This window comes from Aythya marila, assembly GCF_965140915.1.
Source record: "Aythya marila genome assembly, chromosome: 10".
Classification (NCBI taxonomy): Eukaryota; Metazoa; Chordata; class Aves; order Anseriformes; family Anatidae; genus Aythya; species Aythya marila.
The window spans coordinates 15,614,503-15,630,425 of NC_139051.1; the positions used below are offsets into that span (position 1 = coordinate 15,614,503).

The 15,923-nt window shown below is 69.6% G+C and overlaps 2 protein-coding genes across 6 annotated transcripts in view; both read left to right on the forward strand.

The window, feature by feature from the left end:
* Window positions 1-5,632, forward strand: part of BSN (bassoon presynaptic cytomatrix protein) — a 69,089-nt gene extending 63,457 nt beyond the window's left edge. For 2 of the 5 annotated variants that reach the window (XM_082768042.1, XM_082768046.1), the window contains exons 6-12: window positions 741-2,844; window positions 3,166-3,890; window positions 4,236-4,329; window positions 4,428-4,571; window positions 4,747-4,799; window positions 4,874-4,970; window positions 5,128-5,632. In XM_082768042.1, the coding sequence (XP_082624168.1) occupies window positions 741-2,844; window positions 3,166-3,890; window positions 4,236-4,329; window positions 4,428-4,571; window positions 4,747-4,787 (3,108 nt within the window). In that variant the 3' untranslated portion in view covers window positions 4,788-4,799; window positions 4,874-4,970; window positions 5,128-5,632. Of the gene's footprint in view, window positions 1-740; window positions 2,845-3,165; window positions 3,891-4,235; window positions 4,330-4,427; window positions 4,572-4,746; window positions 4,800-4,873; window positions 4,971-5,124 lie in introns of all 5 variants that reach the window. The other 3 variants (XM_082768043.1, XM_082768044.1, XM_082768045.1) reach the window with 3 other exon arrangements.
* A 1,356-nt stretch (window positions 5,633-6,988) lies between these two features.
* Window positions 6,989-15,901, forward strand: APEH (acylaminoacyl-peptide hydrolase). Its single transcript, XM_082768477.1, has 42 exons — window positions 6,989-7,035; window positions 7,818-7,947; window positions 8,023-8,149; window positions 8,230-8,323; window positions 8,404-8,479; window positions 8,553-8,719; window positions 8,790-8,927; window positions 9,013-9,104; window positions 9,189-9,229; window positions 9,306-9,427; window positions 9,527-9,587; window positions 9,662-9,759; window positions 9,830-9,881; window positions 9,966-10,054; window positions 10,129-10,267; window positions 10,340-10,423; window positions 10,501-10,581; window positions 10,674-10,762; window positions 10,872-11,062; window positions 11,133-11,235; window positions 11,313-11,419; window positions 11,486-11,584; window positions 11,631-12,016; window positions 12,084-12,207; window positions 12,274-12,373; window positions 12,461-12,536; window positions 12,649-12,794; window positions 12,873-13,010; window positions 13,091-13,182; window positions 13,261-13,510; window positions 13,632-13,692; window positions 13,800-13,894; window positions 13,977-14,028; window positions 14,109-14,197; window positions 14,292-14,433; window positions 14,571-14,648; window positions 14,721-14,801; window positions 14,882-14,970; window positions 15,049-15,239; window positions 15,320-15,422; window positions 15,495-15,601; window positions 15,680-15,901. The coding sequence occupies exons 1-42, from the start codon at window positions 7,024-7,026 to the stop codon at window positions 15,798-15,800; spliced, it is 4,713 nt and encodes a 1,570-aa protein (XP_082624603.1). The 5' UTR covers window positions 6,989-7,023; the 3' UTR covers window positions 15,801-15,901.
* Window positions 15,902-15,923: the final 22 nt, after the last annotated feature.

The following is a 15,923-nucleotide window of genomic DNA, read 5'->3' on the forward strand; positions in this document are numbered from 1 at the left end:
GCTGATGGCAGCCCGTGTGCGTGGACACGTGGCCCCAAGCCGAGCAGCAGGAGGTTCCTCCAGGTCTGTGGGTACTCAGGGCGGCCGTGGAGGTGGCACAGCTTGTCCACGGGGAGACAGATGGGAGCTGCTACCCCACAGGCAAGCCTGGGTTTTCAGTTGCCCCAGCTGGGTCCCCTTCCTCTCCCGAGGAGCAGGCACAGCATGCGGCTCAGTTTTGGGCTGCAGCAGCCCTCGCTCCCATCCACAACCAGCCCCGTTTCACAAGTGGGGAAACCGAGGCACAACCTGGCAGCACCAGGGGAAGAGCAGGCAAGGGACAGGCTGCCCGGTGTCCCCAGACACGAGCTGCCCCGCCTGGGGTGCAGCAGGGAAACGCAGCCCTCAGAGAGCCCCTGGCTCAGCGGGCCCCGTGCAGCCACTCTCCTGCCGCGTTTCCAAGCCCTGCTGCAAAGCGCAGGGCTCCTCGCAGCGCTCGGTGGTGCTCCTCTGCTGGAGCGCCCACGGCCAGCCTGGCACTTGGCTCACTGCCACTCCTGGTAATTATTCATAGAAAGTGCCCTGCCTGTTACTTCCATCCTATTTATTACAGCTTTATGTAAACGCTGCTTTCTCGGGGCACGAGGGGACACGCGCGGGGCCTTTGGCCGCTCTGCACAGCCCCGCGGGCAGTGCTGCCTTGCCCCAGGGGGCCGGGCGGCCGCCACCCGCGCTGCTGATGGGTTTCCCTTGCTTTGCAGGTGGGTGGGCTGCAGTCGAGCCCGCTGGCACGCAAGGTGAAGCGCACGCTGCCCAGCCCGCCGCCCGAGGAGCCCCACGTGCCCCTGGGCAGCCCGGCCACCCCCCAGCTCTACCTGGGCAGCCTGGCCCCCAAGGCCCCCCCCGGGGCACCCGTCACCAAGGCCAGCCTGCTGAAGGAGCTGGACCGCGACCTGAAGCTGGTGGAGCACGAGTCCACGAAGCTGCGGAAGAAGCAGGCGGAGCTGGACGAGGAGGAGAAGGAGATCGACGCCAAGCTGAAGTACCTGGAGCTGGGCATCACGCAGCGCAAGGAGTCGCTGCTGAAGGACCGGGGCACGCGGGACCACCCCTACCTGCGCGGCCTGGCCGACCGCCGGGACTACCTGTCGGACAGCGAGCTGCACAGCCTGCGCCTCGCCGCCTACGACAGCGCCAGCCTGCGCCCCGCGCCCGCCGCCCAGTACCCCGACTTCGCCGCCGCCTCCTACGGCGCCTACCCCTACCCGGCCCCGCCAGGGCCCCCCGCCTTCCAGCCCACGCGCCCGCAGCCCCCCCAGTTCCCCGCTGCCAGCACCGCACAGGACAGCTTGCAGGCTGCCCCCTTGCCCGCCTTCGCCTCACCCGGCGCCTTCCCGGCCCCTGGGGCCGCGTACACGGAGCTGGGCACCCCGGCCCAGCCGGCCTTCCGGCCCCAAAACCCCTACCAAGCCCAGGGCGCCTTCGCTGGCACGGCTGCTGTGCCTGCAGCGCAGCCCGCGCTCTTCCAGAGCCCGTCAGACACACACCAGAAGCCACGGCAGACCTCGCTGGCTGAGCTGGAGCAGAAGATCCCCACCAACTACGAGGTCATCGGCGCGGCCACCAGCTCCTCCGCCGTCCCCGACGCCACCTTCAGCGCCGCAGCGGTGAGCAGCGGCTACGAGCAGTACAAGGCACCCGAGGCCCGGCCGGCCGAGAGGGCTGGCGTCACGCAGGGCCCGTCGGCCAGCTTCTCCTCCGAGTCCCTCTACACCAACCTGGAGCAGAACATCCCCCGTAACTACGTGATGATCGAGGACATCAGCGAGCTCACCAAGGAGAGCCCAGCCGTGGACGGGCAGAAAGCGGAGCCGGGGGGCACGGGCGCCAACGGCCGCCACGGCAAAGAGAAGAGCGAGCTGGGGGATGCCGAGGGCTCCAGCCGGCCCTGCTGCTATGCCAAAGCGGAGGAGGAGTCCGAGGAGGATATCTATGACCACCACGGCCCCGAGCATCGCGGGAAGAACAGCTACCACCGGGGCGTGGAGAGCAACGGCAGGGTGTCGGGGAGCTCCGCGGGCTCTTACTACTACGGGGACGGTGAGTACCGGCACTCCTCGCGAGCGGACAAGCATGGCTCCGGCGTGGCACTGCCAAAGCATTCGTCCAAGAATCTGGCACCCGCTGTCGTCTCCTCGAAGCGCAGCAAGCACAGGAAGCAGGGCATGGAGCAGAAGATCTCCAAGTTCTCTCCCATAGAAGAAGCCAAAGATGTGGAGTCAGACCTGGCCTCCTACGCTGTGACAACGTCGGTCAGCAGCAGCAACGTGGCCTCCAGGGCCAAGAAGCTGCAGGACGAGATTACCTATGGCCTCAAGAAGAACGTCTACGAGCAGCAGAAGTACTATGGCGTGTCCAGCCGGGACCTGGTGGACGAGGAGGAGCGGGTCTACTCCGCTGGCAGCAGAACTCGCTCCTCTGGCTACGGGCTGGAGAAGTCCTCCGGCCGTGACACCGTCAGCCGGAGCAAGTCCTACGAGCGGGAGGGCGCAGAGAGGTCCCAGAAGGGCAGCTCCAAACCCTCGTCCCTCAGCATGAGCCAGAGCCGGGGACGGGCTCCGGTCCGCACGCAGCCCTCGGAGGAGGAGAGCCCCATCAGCCCCCTGGGGAAGTCAGTGGGGGGATCGCGTTCGGCGGGGGGCCCTGGCCCACAGTCGTCGGGGGACCCCTGCTCCCAGTTCTGCTCCAGCCACTCGTTGCCTGATGTGCAAGAGCACATCAAAGATGTGCCAAGGAACCACTCGTACAAGCACGAGGAGGGCTACGGCATGGACGATTCCCATTGCGTTGTCTCGGACAGCGAAGGTAACAGCTACCCGTGGTGGTGAGCACCCAGAGCATGGCGCTTCCCCGGGGCATGCTCGTCTGCAGAGACACTCTCACGGCCTCAGTTTGCTTGACACGTGCCTTCCTCCCCCCTTTCCAGTCCTTGTCCGGGTGTTTGATGTTCGCCGGCGCTGCCCGGTGCTTGCGCGGTGCCCCACCCCGTCCCTGCCGGCGCGGGCTGTCCCCTGTGTGTGTCACGAGCTGCTTGCCTTCTCCTGCCTCATTGCATGGCTTCAGCCCGGGCTGCGTTCCCGCCTGCGGAGCGAGAGATTGACTGTGGTTTGTTTTTGGTTTCTGAAGCCTATCATTTGGGTCAGGAGGAGACAGACTGGTTTGATAAGCCCAGGGAGGTGCGGTCGGAGCGGGTAAGGCACTACGGCGGCCACTCTTCCTCGCAGAAGAGACCCCCGGCTAAGCACACCTACCACGACTACGACGAGCTGCCCGACGAGGACCCGTGGCAGCACGACGACTACCCCCAGCACCGCGAGCACCGGCACCACGGCGACTACGGGCGCCACGCTGCCTCCTCCCGCCACGACGAGCAGCCGCGCCGCTCGGCCAAGCAGCACCCGCGGGATCCCAGCCGCCACGAGCCCCGCAGCCACGCGCCACCGGCCACCGCCAAGAAGGCACAGCAGCCCGAGACCCGCAGCACGGCACCGTACGGCCCCAGTGCCTCTGAGTACGCCCCGCCGTCACGCTCCGCCACGCACCACCACGGTGCCGAGCCCCAGAAGACACCGAAGACGCCGCAGCCGCACGGGGCACCTGCCCCAGCGCAGAAGCCAGAGGCTCCGACGGCCGCGCAGCAGCCGGCGGGCAGGCAGCAGCAGGCTGGGCAGCAGGCAGCGCGGCAGCAGCCGGCGGCGAGGCAGGCTGCCCAGCCGGCGGGCTCGGCACAGCCCAGGACACAGGGACCCGCCTCGTCCCGGCCACCACAGCAGCAGCCGGGGACAGGCCAGGCTGCGGGGAAGGCACCGGCCGCGCCGCACGCGCAGCCGGGTGGGCACCCGGGGCCACAGGTGAGTATGGGCACGGCTGGGTCTGCTGCAAGCCCCTGCTGCAGCCGGGGAGCTAGCAGGGGAAGGGTTGGGGACCAAAAGGGGACCCATATGTGCATGTCCATGCAGGTGCCACCCCAGATGGCACCCTTCGGGAGGGTGCACAGCCCTGCGCCACTGCCTCTTCTGGGGCTGTGGGGCCACTTCCCCGCAGCACTTTGCGTTTTTTCCCCGGGGAGCAGTACACGGGCACTGCCACAGCAAGCCCTGGATCACGTCCCACCCACCCGGACCACCCTAAAGGGTGCTCTGCTCTGCCGTCCCGGCTGGGAGGGTGAGAGCCTGAAGGCATTTTCTGCCTCACAGCAGAAAGCGGAGCAGACGGACGCGTCCAAACCCACGGTGAAGGTGCCGCAGCAGCCGGGGAGAGCGCCCACGGCTCAGCCCCCAGGAGCAGCAGGTCAGTGCGCCCCGAGGCACAGGGCTGGCCCCCGTGCTACCTGGCTGCCCCCCCCACGGGGCCTTTCCCTGCTAACTGCAGCCTCCTTTGTCCCCCAGCAGACAGCAAGGTTGGGCCGAGAGCAGCCGGGCCCCGTGGCCCCGCCAGCACAGGCACAGGGCAGCCTGGGGTGGAAGGAGAGAGCGTTTTCTCCAAAATCCTGCCGGGAGGGGCAGCAGAACAAGCAGGCAAACTGACTGAAGGTAAGGGTGCACCCCACAGACGGCGATGCATTGGGAGGGGGTCAGGCACCACAGGGGTGGCCAGGAGCCTCTATCAGGATGCGCCAGCATCGCAGTCCGGTGGCTTTGGTTTGGGGTCTGGGCATGGGATGCATCAGGACGCTTCCATCCTCACGCTTCTCCGGCTTCCCCGCAGCGGTGTCAGCTTTTGGCAAGAAATTCACTTCGTTCTGGTGAGAACGGCACAAGGTGAGTTGAGCGGCGCCGATGCCGCGCCCCGGTGCGTCCCTGCCCTGCCGTGCCCTGACGCTCTCCCGCCGCAGGAGCTGGGGAAGCGAGTGGAGACCGAGTCGTTGCAGCGGAAAAACCTATGAAGAAGCCAGCGGCCTCAGCACGCGGCGCCAGACTCTGGGTATAACGGTGAGTCGCCCCCCGGTGCCGTCCCCAGCTCCGCACCAGGAGCTGCTCCAGATGCTCCAGCCCTTCGTGGTGTGGTGCCCCCATCACCTCCTGTCACCCGGCCAGGTGGCAGCATCCCCATCCCCTCCCTGACCCCTCTCCCTCTGTCTCTCAGCAGCTTTGGAAAGCAGGGTGACCCCCTGGGTGCCGGACCTCACGCAGCAGACGGCGGCGAGCAGCTCCGGCGTGGCACGCGTAGGGGGGACCCCCGCTTGCCCAGGGGCCGTGCCGGGACCCGCGGCCCTTTCTCAAGATTATACACAGAGTTGCTCCCTCCGAACCCCAGCTCTGGCATCTTCATAGGTTTTTCCCCTCCGCGCGAGCCGAGGGCCACCTTTCCGTCCCCTCTGTCCTGCCGGCCCCTTGGCCCCCCTGCACTGCAGCCTGCTCCCCCCCCGGGGAGTCGGCGCGCCCCGTTAGGACCTAACACTGTTTCACTACCGAAATACGAGGCCATAGGACTCTGACAGGCAGCGCAGACGCGGGCTGGCCTTTGCCGACGCCGGGCGCTGCCCTGAAGCCATTCGAAGCATTCAAAGGGCCACGCTTGCCCTCGCCACGCAGCCGGCGCGCCCCGCTGCCGGGCACCCCTTTTCTTTGAAGAACAGCCTTAATCATCCCACTTTGAGTTCTGTGTATACCTCATCTGCACCGGGGGGGGGGAAACGGGGTGTTGTCGGGGAGGGGGGGGAACGGGCTTTTTATTTTTCCATCTTTTTGTTTCTTTGGGTTCATTTCATTGATTATTATTTTTTTTTATTTGACTTTATACCAAATCCTCTTCCCTCTTTGCTTTGTGCGATGAGTTAGCACATGGGCTGTTGTTTGTAGAAGCAATAGAGTGCAGGAGGCCACAACAAGAGCACAATCCACCGAAGACGATCAGGAGAGCTTCGCCTCTGCCGATATCCTTCCTCTTACTGTGCAATTCAAGTCCTTCTTAAGCCATTACGCGGGGGCCCGCTGGGACCGGCGGAGGGGTCCCCACCACCGGGAGATGCCCGCGGCGTGCCCGGCCGCCCCGCTCCTCGCCCCCCCGTCCCGCCGGCCCCGGTGCCCCGCGCACCCCGTCCCGTGTTCTATGCAACGAAACACCACGGCTCCGGAACGAGCCCCGTCGACAGCCGAGAGCTCCAGCGTCGCGTGCAAGGGCGTCACCGCTACACCGGGTCCCCCCCGTCCCCCCCCAGCTCCAGCCGCCGCCCGTGGCATGCTCGCCCCGCCGCAGGGCCGCCGCCGCGCCCGTCCCGTCCCGTCCCGTCGCAGAGCATGGCTTCGCTGCTTCTCCGCACGCTCCCCGACAGCGCTCGCTCGATCTTCGCCTGGACTCTTTATTTATTTATTTTTTATTATTATTTTTTTGATTTTGATTTTTGTTTTTTTTTTGTAAATTATTATTTCAAACGGTCGTCGGCCTCCCTCCTCCATCGGCTCCTCGCGGTGTGGGATGCAGAGGACCTGGCCGCCCTAAAGGGGCCCGGGGGGCCGCAGCTCCCCCCCGGCCCGGCGCTGTAAATACCTGTACAGTGTGTAACCGGCACCGGGACCCCCCCGGCCCCCCCCAGCACACCTCCAGCCGCCCACCCGGGGCTGGGGGGCCCCTTTTTGGGGGCGGGGGGTGCTGGGGGGCCGCGTGCCCCCCCCCCCGTGACGGTGTGCGTGTGTGCCGTGCCCTGTGAGCCCCGTCGTGCCCCCCCCCCGTGCCGCCGCCGTGTCGTGACCGCGTACCACGAGTCGCCCCCCCCCCCCCACCACCCCCCCACCCCCCCCAGGTGTTTCTGTGGGAACGGAATAAAACAACGCGGACTTGGTCTGAACCCGCCTCCGCCTCGTGCCTGCCCCGGGGGGGTTGGGGGTTTTTTTTTTGGGGGGGTTGGGGTCGGGGTTGGGGTCTCCCCCCCCCTCCTCCGGTAGCGCCCCCCCCGCGCCGCCAGGGGGCGCCGTAACGCGGCCGGGGGGGCCCCGCCCCGCCCCGCCCCCCGGAAGCGGCGCCGCCCCCCCCCGAGGCCGCGAGATGGAGCCGGTGGTGAGGGGCTGGGGGGGGGGAGGTGACGTCACCGGGGGGCCCGGCCCGGCCCGCGCGCGTCCCCGGCGCTGCCCCCCCCCCAGAGCCCCCCCCCCGTGCCCGGAGCCCCCCCGGTGCCTGCGCGGGGCCCGCAGGTGCCCCCCCCCCATGTGGCCCGGGACCCCCATAGGAGCCCCCCGTGTGCCCTGGGACCCCCATAGCCCCCCCATAGCCCCCCCATAGCCCCTGGTAGCCCCCCCTCCATGGCCTCTTGTACCCTCATACCCCCCCCATGTGCCCTGGGACCCCAGAAGCCCCCCCCATGTCCCCTGGTACCCCAATAACTGCCCCCCATGTCCCCTAGTACCCCCATAGCCCCCCCCCCACGTGCCCTGGGACCCTGGTAGCCCCCCCCCATATCCCATGGTACCCTGATAGCCCCCCCCATGTGCCCTGGTACCCCTATAACTCCCCCATGTCCCCTGGTACCCCGATAGGAGCCCCCCGTGTCCCCTGGTACCCCAATAGCACCCCCCATAAGCCCTGGTATCCCAATAACTGCCCCCCAGGTGCCCTGGTACCCTGATAACCCCCCTCCCATGTGCCCCGGTACCCCAATAGTACCCCCCCATGTCCCCTGGTACCCCCATAGCAGCCCCCCATACACCCTGCTACCCCAATAACTGCCCCCCACATACCCTGGCACCCCCAGAATCCCCCCCCCCCATGCCCTGGTCCCCCAGCCTTGCCCCATGCCCCTGGTCCCAGCCCCATGCCCCGCAGCCAGCCCACCGGTCCCGCAGGTGCTGCCCAGCCTGGAGGAGGTCGCGGGGCTGTACCGGGAGCTGAGCCAGCACCCGGGGCTCAGCACCGCCTGCCTGGGCCCAGACGTCACCACCCAGTACGGGGGCAAGTACTGCAGCCTCTACACCGGTACGGGGACGGGGACGGGGCGGGGGGCACGCGGGGCGCCGTGGGTGCTCACCCCGTCCCCTTGTCCCTGCGCAGAGTGGTCGCAGCGGGACCTGGCGCGGGCCGAGACCATCAAGTCGTGCCGGCAGTACCTCGTCTTCCACGACGGCGCCTCCATCGTCTACGCGGGGCCCGCCGGCACCTGCTGCGAGATCAAGGACGAGTGCGTCCCCCCCCGTGCCCCGCGTCCCCGCACCGCCGGGGCCGTGGGGCTGACGTGGGGACGTGGGGGCCTTCCCGCAGGCTGCTGAGCTGCGAGTCCCCCAGCGGGGCGCTGAAGGCCGTCCTGCGCAAGGCCGCCGGCAAGGAGAAGGAGAAGGAGAAGCAGTTCCTGGAGGTGAGCTGGGGTGCAAGCGGGATGCAGCAGGGAAGGGGCAGGGGGCTCGAGCTGCCCCCACCCCGTGCCTGCGCCCCCAGGTGTGGGATCAGAACCGCAAGGTGAAGAGCATCGACCTGACGGCGCTGGACAAGCACGGCAGCATCTATGATGACGGTGAGGGACGAGGGCTGGGGTGGCCCTGGGGGACCCTGGGGACAGGGCGGCTGGTGCCTGAGCCTTCCCGCAGACCAGTTCGGCTGCCTGGCCTGGTCGCACTCGGAGACCCACCTGCTCTACGTGGCGGAGAAGAAGCGCCCCAAGGCCGAGTCCTTCTTCCAGAGCAAAGCGCCCGAGCTGGACTGCTCCACCGATGAGGACCTGGAGCGCCCCGAGAAGCCGGACGCGCCCCTCAAGGTGGGTCCCTGACACCCCCGGGGTGACGGCTCCGCGCCCCGCGGGTGGCACTGACAGGGCCGTGCCGCAGGGCGAGCAGTTCGTGTACCGCGAGGACTGGGGGGAGACGCTGAGCACCTGCAGCGTCCCCGTGCTCTGCGTGCTGGACATCGAGGGCAGCAGCGTCTCGGTGCTGGAGGGCGTCCCCGAGCACGTCTCCCCCGGCCAGGTCAGGATGGGGGACAGCGGGGACGGGGGAGGTGGTGGGAAATGGGTGACACCATCACTGAGCGGCGCTGTCTCCCTGCGGGCAGGCCTTCTGGTCCCCAGAAGACACCGGCGTGGTGTTCGTGGGCTGGTGGCACGAGCCCTTCCGCCTGGGGCTGCGGCACTGCACCAACCGCCGGTGAGTGCCGGTCCTCCCCGGGCACCCCAAACCCTGGGGGACCCCCAGCCCGCCCCGCAGTGACGGTCCCCCTCTCCCCGGCAGCTCGGCACTCTTCTACGTGGACCTGACGGGTGGGGATTGTGGTGAGTGGCTCTCCCCCAGCCCCCAGCGGTGCCCAGGCCCCCTGCACCCTCTCAGCGTCCCCTCGTCCCCTTGCAGAGCTGCTCTCGGATGACACCAGGGCCGTGTGGTCCCCGCGGCTCAGCCCCGACCGCTGCCGCATCGCCTACCTGGAGAACAGCGCCCTGGGGCCCCACCAGCAGTGCAGCCGCCTCCTCATGGTGAGCAGCGGGGCCCCAAAACGCACCCGGGGGGTTTCAGAGGGGGCTGGTGGGCAGGATGGGACCCGACAAAGCCCCCCCGGCCCGTGTGTCCCGCAGTACGACTGGTACACCGAGCAGACCCGCACCGTGCTGGAGGCCGTGCCGCGGCAGGCGTGGGGTGAGTACGGCCCCGCGGGGAGGTCTGGGGAGATGGGGTGCAGGGGGTGCTGAGCCACGACGCTCCCCTCGCAGGCAGCTTCCCCGGCATCTACTGCAGCGCCCTGCCGGCGCTCTGCTGGGCGGCCGACAGCCGGAGGCTTGTGCTGGACACGGCCCAGCGCAGCCAGCAGGTAAGGGGCCGCGGGGACACGTGGCGGGGCTGTGGCGGTGCCCGGCTGGACTCTGCCCTCCTGCCCCTAGGACGTGTTTGTGGTGGACACACAGACGGGTGCCACGACCTCTCTGACAGCCGGTGAGTGCCGTGCCGTGCTGTGCCGTGCTGTGCCGGGGCTGGGGCTGGTCCTGCCTGCAGGTCTGAGCCTCCCGTCCTCCCCAGGTGCGCCCCAGGGGAGCTGGTCTGTCCTCACCATCGACCGGGACCTCCTAGTGGCCAAGTTCTCCACCCCCAGCTGCCCCCCCACACTGGTACGGTGACGTCCCCGTCCCCACAGTGACCCCCAGCCCCTCGGACGCTGGCACTGAAGCTTCTCCCCACGCAGAGAGTCGCTGTCCTGCCCAGCGCGGGCCAGGAGGCGCAGGTGCAGTGGGTGTGCCTGCAGGACGCACCCCCCGTGCCCAGCATCAGCTGGAGCATCCGCACCCTGCAGCCCCCCCCGGAGCAGGAGAACCCCCAGTACGGTGAGCACCGGAGGCAGCAGGGCTCTCACCCATCCCTGCTGAGCCCTGACCCTGCCTCCACCACCCCCGCAGGGGGCCTGGACTTCGATGCCATCCTGCTGCGCCCGAGCGAGGGTCCCACTGCCCAGAAGCCCCCCCTGGTCGTGATGCCCCATGGTGAGAGCTCGCCCCCCAACCCCCCCGCAGCGCTGGCTGTGTCTGCGCGGTGTCACCGCGCTGCCTGCCCCTCGCAGGGGGACCCCACACCGTCTTCTCTGCCGGGTGGATGCTGTACCCAGCCGTGCTGTGCCGCGTGGGCTTCGCCGTGCTGCTGGGTGAGCAGGGGGGGCGTTGGGGCACGGCACCCCTGCAGTGCCCGCAGGGTCCGGGGCGGGGGGCAGGAGGTTTCTGACACCGTCTCGCCCAGTGAATTACCGCGGCTCGCTGGGCTTCGGCCAGGACAGCGTGAACTCCCTGCCGGGCAACGTGGGCACGCAGGACGTGCGGGACGTGCAGGTACGGTGCCGGCAGACGTGCGAGCCCCCCGGCCCTGTGGGCGCCCCCAGGGAGGGAGAGCCGGGTGCGGGCACGTCCCCACCCCGGTGCCTGTCCCCTGCGGGCGCAGCTCTGCGTGGAGCGGGTGCTGCAGGAGGAGCTGCTGGACTCCAGCCGGGTGGCCCTGGTGGGCGGCTCGCACGGGGGCTTCCTGGCGTGCCACCTCATCGGGCAGTTCCCCGACACCTACCACGCCTGCGTGGTCCGCAACCCCGTGGTGAACATCGCCTCCATGGCCACCACCACCGACATCCCCGACTGGTGAGTGCTGCGCCCCCCGGCTCCCCCCGACCCCGGCCCTGCACGTGCCCCCCCTGCCTCTCGCCCGCAGGTGCCTGACGGAGACGGGGCTGCCCTACGTGCCGGCTGCCCTGCCGGACCCAGCGCAGTGGGCGGAGATGCTGCAGAAGTCACCCATACGCTACGTTGACCGGGTACAGCCCCGTCCCTGTCCTCGTCCCCGTCCCCTGCACCCACCCGTGGCAGCGTTGCTGAGCCGTGCCCCCCGCAGGTCCGCACGCCCGTGCTGCTGATGCTGGGGGAGGACGACCTCCGTGTGCCCCCCAAGCAGGGGCTGGAGTATTACCGTGCCCTGAAGACCCGGGGTGTCCCCACGCGGTGAGTAGGGGCTGGGTGCTGGGGAGCGGGCTGCGAGCACGGTGCTAACCCTGCTCTGCCCTGCAGGCTGCTCTGGTACCCAGGGAACAACCACGCGCTGGCCGGCGTCGAGGCCGAAGCCGACGGCTTCATGAACATCGTGCAGTGGCTGCTGGAGCACTTGCGGTGCTGAGAGGCCCCCGGCACTGTCACTCCCCAATAAATGGTGTAGCTCAGCACTGGGCTTGTCTGTGATGGTGCTGCGGCCGCCGGTCACGCCGCAGAGGGTGGAGATGTCCCGCTGCCAGCTCCCAGCACCCTGCAGCCCCCCCGGGTGCGCACAAGGCAGCGGGTCTGGCACTGCCCCCAGCCGGGCGGCCTGCACATGCCTTGGCACCCTGCCCCGCTGTGGAGCCGCAGACGGCGGCGGCCCAGCACGGCGGCAGAGCGGCCCCATGGCCTCGGGGAGTCGGTGGGGCACAGAAAGCCCGGGGGAGCCGGCAGAGGGGCTGCAGAGCCACCCCGGCTCCTGCTACCGGGAGCTCAGCCACTTCCCTGCCATCACCCGCGCCGCGCTGGGTGCCGCAGGGGGGGGCCAGGCCTTCCTCCTCTACACCGGTGAGTTGGGGCTTGCGTGCCCCCGGCGCTCTCGGCACAGGCAGGCGCTGACGTCCCCGTCCCACAGAGTGCAGCCAGCCCGACCTGCGCCGCCGGCGGCTCCTGCAGTTCAGCCGGCACTACAGCCTGCAGCATGCAGACGGCGGCCTCACTGCCAGCCGGGCAGCGCTCAGCGCCGAGATCCGCCACCAGTAGGGCTCGCGGCTGGGCTTCGGGATGGGACGGGACGGGGCGGTGCGGCCGTGCCCCCGCTGCAGCCTCCCTGCCGCCCGCAGGCTTCTCAGCCAGGACTCGCCGTCGGGGCAGCGCCGCGCCGTGCTCGCCCGCTGCCCGCTGCAGGGCCACGAGGTGCTGGAGGTAACGCGGGTGCCCGGGGCTGGCTGGGGAGGGGAGGTGGGTGCTGCGGGTACGGCGTGCCCGTGCTCAGACCCCTGCCTCGCCCAGGTGTGGGACGGAGGTGGGCGCAGCCACGGCGTGGACCTGACAGCGCTGGGGAAGCACGGCAGGGTCTACACAGAGGGTAGGGCCCCCTCCCGAAATACTCCCAGGGTGCAGGTGAGGGTGGCACGGCTGGTGGCCCCGCTGGCTGTGCCTGTGCCACGCTGGGCTTTGGCACCCTGTCCCCACACCAGGGCCCTTCGCCTGCCTGGCCTGGTCCCGCTCGGAGACGCGGCTGCTCTATGTGGCTGAGAGGAGCCAGCCCAGGCCACCAAAACCCAGCCCGTGGCTTGTGCCGGGGGCAGCCAGGCCGGCAGAGGAGGAGGAGGAGGAGGAGGAGGTGGGTGGTGAGCTTCCCGTGAGCGTGCCACTTGCGTGGTGAGCGTGCCAGTGACCACACCACGCACACCGTGAGCAGGGCGAGCAGTTCGTGTACCGCGAGGACTGGGGGGAGGCGCTGAGCACCTGCAGCGTCCCCGTGCTCTGCGTGCTGGACATCGAGGGCAGCAGCGTCTCGGTGCTGGAGGGCGTCCCCGAGCACGTCTCCCCCGGCCAGGTCAGGATGGGGAGGGGGGCAGAGCCCTGGGGTCAGTGGGAATGCCCCGTGGCTCCGGCACAAGCCCAGCTCTCACGCAGGCTCTGTGGTCCCCGGACGACACCGGCGTGGTGTTTGTGGGCTGGTGGCACGAGCCCTTCCGCCTGGGGCTGAGCGCCTGCTCCAACAGGAGGTGAGCCCCCCGGTGTGACCGCGCTGCCCGCCCTGTGCCAGCACGGTGAGGGCTGACGTAGCCACGGAGCTCTGACAGCCGCTGCTCCTCCCCAGGTCGGGCATTTTCCATTTGGAAGTGGCCAGCAGGCGCTGCAGTGAGTGCTGGAGACCCCAGGGTGCCCCTGGTCCCCGGTGTCCCTGTGGCACTGACCCCGCTGCCCACAGAGCTGTTGTCGGCCCAGCCCCGTGCCGCCTGCTCGCCCCGGCTGAGCCCCGATGGCCGGCGCCTGCTTTACCTGGAGGGGGCCGTGGGAGGGCCCCACCGGCAGTGCCTGCAGCTGCGGATGGTGAGGGGGCTGCGCGTGCTGGGCCGCCCCTCCCAGTTGTGCAGGAGCTGTCCCCAAAATCCCTCTTGGTCCCCAAATCCCCCGTGGCTCAGTTTCCCCACTGGGGCTTGGATCTCCCCAGCTCACCTGGCAGACGCGGCAGACGGTGACGGTGCTTGACGTGGTGCAGGAGCCCACGGGCGGTGAGAGCCACGCAGCCAGTGGGGCTGGGTGCTGCTGGGGGGTCAGATTCCCCCCCCGATGCCGGGGGCCACCACCCCAGCTCACCAGTGCCCTGCCCTGCTCGCAGCCTTCACCGGGATCTACGCCACGGAGCTGCCGCCGCGGTGCTGGGCAGCCGACAGCCGGCGAGCCCTGCTGGGCACCCCGCAGCGCAGCCGCACGGTGAGCTGGGGGACGGGGACAGAGCAGGGCTGTGACACGGCCCCCATGGTGAGCTGGGATCCCGCGCTCTGTCCCCTCGCAGGACCTGCTGCTGGTGGACACGGAGGCAGCCACTGTCACCAACCTCACTGCCGGTACGCTGCGCCTGGCTGCTGGCGGCGCGCTGGCAAGTCAGGGTGAGCCCCGGCGCCCATCGGGGTGCTGCTGTCTGCAGGGTCACCCGAAGGGTGCTGGGAGCTGCTCACCATCCAGTGGGACCTGCTGGTGGCCACCTGCTCGGCCCCACACCGCCCACCCCGCCTGGTGAGCAGCGCCGTGGCACGGCACCATGCGCGGTGCCTGTGACACCTTGCCGAGGGAAAGGGGTGCCCCGGTGCCACTCAGTGCCCGTCCCCAGGTCGTGGCAGAGCTGCCACCGTTGGGTCAGGAGCTGTCCCTGCGCTGGGTGACAGTGGAGGATGCCCCAACGGTGCCCGGCATCACCTGGAAAACCCTGATGGTTCGGCCTCCCTGCGGTGGGCAGAGCTCTGCTCCGCGCGGTGAGCGCCCAGGGGCCCCCAAGCACCCGGGTGCTACTGGGAGCTGGGGGCCCTTGGGTGGAGGGGGGCGGGAAGGGTCTGGGGGCACTGGGTACTCAGGGCAGCGGGGGCTGAGCAGGGCCTCTTCCTTGGTGCAGGCACCCAGCCCTTCGAGGCACTGCTGCTGAGCCCGCCGGGCAGCAAGGCACCGCACCCCCTCGTTGTGTGCCCCCACGGTGAGTGAGGGGGCAGCGGGGACACCCCTGCACTGCTGGTGGCACCCCGAGTGATGTCCCCGCTGCCCCCAGGTGGCCCTCACGCCGTCTTCGATGCCCGCTGGCGCCCGAGCATGGCTGCACTGTGCCGCCTGGGGTTTGCCATGCTCCTGGGTGAGTGCTGGGGACCCCGGCACCGGGTGTCCCCCGTGCCACGCTGGGGATGTGGCACCCCACAAACCCTGTCTCCCCAGTGAACTACCGCGGCTCCCTGGGCTTCGGGCAGGCCAGCATCGAGTCACTGCTGTCCCGCGTGGGTGAGCAGGATGTGGCGGACACACAGGTCAGGGGGGTGCTGGGACGGGGTGCTGGGGGTGCTGTCGGGGTGGGGTGCTGACCGTGGGGTGCCCCACGCCCGCAGCTGGCAGTGGAGCAGGCGCTGCACAGCGAGCCCCTCGACTCACGCCGCCTGGCCCTGCTCGCTGGCTCCCACGGAGCCTTCATCGCCCTCCACCTCCTCGCCCGTGAGCCCAAGCGCTACCAGGCATGCGCCCTGCGCAACCCCGTCTCCAACCTGCCCTCCCTGCTGGGCACCTCCGACATCCCCGACTGGTGAGGCTCGCCCACCCCACACCGTGCTGCATCGCTCCGTGCCCTGGGCACCACACCACCCCCCCGCCTCCCTCCCGCAGGCGCTACGTGTCCCTGGGGCTGCCCTACTCCTTCGAGCGGGTGCCCCGTGCCGAGGACGTAGCCACCATGCTGCAGCGCTCGCCCATCGCCCAGGCACACCGGGTATGGCACAGGGGGATGGACGTGGGGGGGCCAGGGCTGGGGGCTGAGCACCCACCGCTGCTCGTGCCGCAGGTACAGACGCCAGTGCTGCTGTGCGTGGGTGCCCGGGACCGGCGGGTCAGCCCCACGCAGGCGCTGGAGCTGTACCGGGTGCTGAGGGCCAGGGGGGTGCCAGCACGGTGAGTGGGGTAAAGGGGTCAGGGGGAGCAGGCAGGGAGCCCTGGGGCACCGGCTGAGCATCCCCTGCCCACCCCCAGGCTGCTGTGGTACCCGGAGGGTGGCCACGCGCTGGCAGGCACAGAGACAGAGGCTGATGTTTTTGGGAACTGTGCCCGCTGGTTCCTCCAACACCTGAGACAGCCCCGGCACAGCCCCTAGCACCTGCGGTGGCCTTGGAGTGCCCGGGGGTCCCGGGGATGGCACCGGGACCAGAGGAGAGTGGAGCAAGTGACGGCACAGGATGGAAATGGGGATGTGGGCTTGCCTCTAAATAAACGTGTG

Coding starts and splice junctions, on each gene's coding strand:
- APEH (XM_082768477.1), top strand. Junction 8,480..8,552: donor CGGCAGCATCTATGATGACG/GTGAGGGACGAG, acceptor GCCTTCCCGCAG/ACCAGTTCGGCTGCCTGGCC. Junction 13,693..13,799: donor GGTGCAGGAGCCCACGGGCG/GTGAGAGCCACG, acceptor CCCTGCTCGCAG/CCTTCACCGGGATCTACGCC.